We start from the raw sequence: 2,314 nt of genomic DNA on the forward strand, positions 1-2,314 counted from the left end.
GCTAGCTAGACTATCTGTCCAATCACAGTTTTTTGTTGCACGTGTAAAACAACCTTTGAACGTACACAAGTTCCAAACCCTCCTCCACAGTGCTGTGGACGGTGGTCTGGCCATGCGAGACTAAAGGCCTGGTAAGTGGGAACACATCCAGGGACTTTCACTTTGGCTTTCTGTTGCTCTACAGTACACACGCAGAAATAGACATACGGATAAAAACAAGGGAAACACAGCTGAACAAGGTAAACATGAACATTTGACTATTATGTATAGACATAAGTTTGTATGTATAAAAGTGTATATAATTTACACACTCACACACACAATGTTGTGTTTTGTCTGGCAAACAATCAAAGAAAACCCCAAATATTATATTTAATGATATTAAACTAAAAAGAGCATCTTACTCCAGAGGCTGAAAACAGCATTGGGTTTTTGACATCTCTGCTCAACAAATTAATTTAATGAGTAATCAACTGTCAAAACCGTTGTAGCTGCTTGATGGCGGATAACAGGAAGAAGAGGAGGGTGGAGTTAGGTGTTCAGGAATGTGGCCAAACTGTGCAGACTGCATTTAAGGGCCGAGCACAACACAAACCAGACCGACATCAGCATTTTCCCCTTGTGTTCAACGCCCTGAGGCAACAAAGTCCTACGTGGACACACAACAGTTTGGGTTATTTCATACGAGAGATTGTGTCTGTGCCGCTTTTAACAATCAGACCCGGCCAGGATTCAGCCGTTTGTGAGATTGTTTGCTTCTGTTGCCAGAACACAGACGGTTAAATGTGATCAAATCTCCCCCCCCCACGCAGTCCTGAAGAAGCAAATAAGCTTAGCTGATAAGCCAAATGATTTCCTGCAGCAAAATCACAGAGACTCAACGGAAAAATCTGTTTTGTATTTAAAAAAAATCAAAAAACAACCAGTTTGGTGTGACAGCTTCCATTTCTTTGGAAGAAGAGCTTGAAAACCCCAAAAAGACAAAAACAACAGATTCAATATACATTTTGAACCTTTTTTTGATTTTATATCTGTACACAACTGTGTTGTATAAATGTGTTAATTAGTTCCATGTTTTTGTTTTCAATTAAAATAGAAGATGCAGGTCTAATAGAGCGAGTAAGTTAGTTAAAGTGGTGCAGGGCTGTTGAAGGCTTTATTACCCCACACTCATACAGCAGCATACAATAATTCAGATCAGGTGTCTTAGGCCTTCTTTATGTTGGAGATTTTGACATTTCACAGTAGGAAAAGCACTAGATAAATAATCAAATGAATTACGGCTGAAATTCTCCAAGCAGCTTGCGTGTCAGGCTGCTGGTATTGTGCGTGCCGCCTCACTTTCACACGGTCTTATAATGGCTTCCTGGGACACTTAAAGGGAACAGAGCCATTGTTAATAGGAATAGTGTAATGACTGAGAGCGTACTCCTGTTAAGATCGGTGTCATCGATCTGTCCATGTCTGTTCCTTAAGTTAGAGAAGATCAAATTTTGTCTTAGAGGTTCGATCCAAAAATTTTATAGAACTTGGGCCCCTCTATTATCTTATTTTGAGAGACTGGATACCCTCCCTCGAGCCTGAAAATCGCATAGGAGCCAGCTCTGCTGTAGCTGCTTGTCCCCCCGGCCCGGCGGCTCCTTGTGAATCTGGCTGTCGATAGTGATTGTTAATCGGTGCGGTTTTAAATATCCATGTTCTGTCTTGATCTCTGTACCTACGCTGCGCGGACGTTTGTTCTACATGCTGTCCATGTTTCTGTATTCTGTCTTAGTCCCCTGTTTTTTTGTTGTTTTTTTCTTTTTGAATTACTTTATTTTGCTGTTTCTTTTGTTTGCAGCCGGGTGCGGATGGATGGGGAGGGGTAGGGGACAGAATAAACAGAAGGTAAAGGAAGAGACCACAGGATGGGGAGTGGGAAGGAGGGGAGAAGGGTAAGGGAAAAGGGAGGAAACAAAAAAAAAAAAAAAAATGCCATGTTTTACTTTGTCCCTGTGTTCAATGTACTGTTGTAGATGGTTGACTAAATAAAGTTTAAAAAAAAAAAAAAGATCGGTGTCATCAGTTGCTATGGCCGTGTTTTTTAACTTACGGCGTGCTGCACTTTAACATCCAGTTTGCTGGTAGCCTCGTCCAGAATGACGACCTGCGGCTCTCGAACCAGAGCTCGGACGATGGCGATGCTCTGCCTCTGTCCCTCTGAAAGTTTGCCGCCACATTCACCTATATCTGTAAAGACGACACACGCTTATATAGATCGTTCTGATTATATGAGGAATGAGGAATCTCCAAATGAATCTTTCAGTCAATCATG

At 41.7% G+C, this 2,314-nt stretch overlaps 1 protein-coding gene across 2 annotated transcripts in view; it reads right to left on the bottom strand.

Moving 5' to 3' along the window:
- The window catches only part of tap2t (transporter associated with antigen processing, subunit type t, teleost specific), an 11,465-nt gene that overhangs the window by 1,110 nt on the left and 8,041 nt on the right, over positions 1-2,314 (bottom strand). For both annotated transcript variants that reach the window (XM_032501603.1, XM_032501602.1), the window contains one exon: positions 2,093-2,229. In XM_032501603.1, coding sequence (XP_032357494.1) covers positions 2,093-2,229 — 137 coding nt within the window. The remainder of the gene's footprint in view (positions 1-2,092; positions 2,230-2,314) is intronic.

The sequence above is a fragment of the Etheostoma spectabile genome, chromosome 21 (genome assembly GCF_008692095.1).
Source record: "Etheostoma spectabile isolate EspeVRDwgs_2016 chromosome 21, UIUC_Espe_1.0, whole genome shotgun sequence".
Classification (NCBI taxonomy): Eukaryota; Metazoa; Chordata; class Actinopteri; order Perciformes; family Percidae; genus Etheostoma; species Etheostoma spectabile.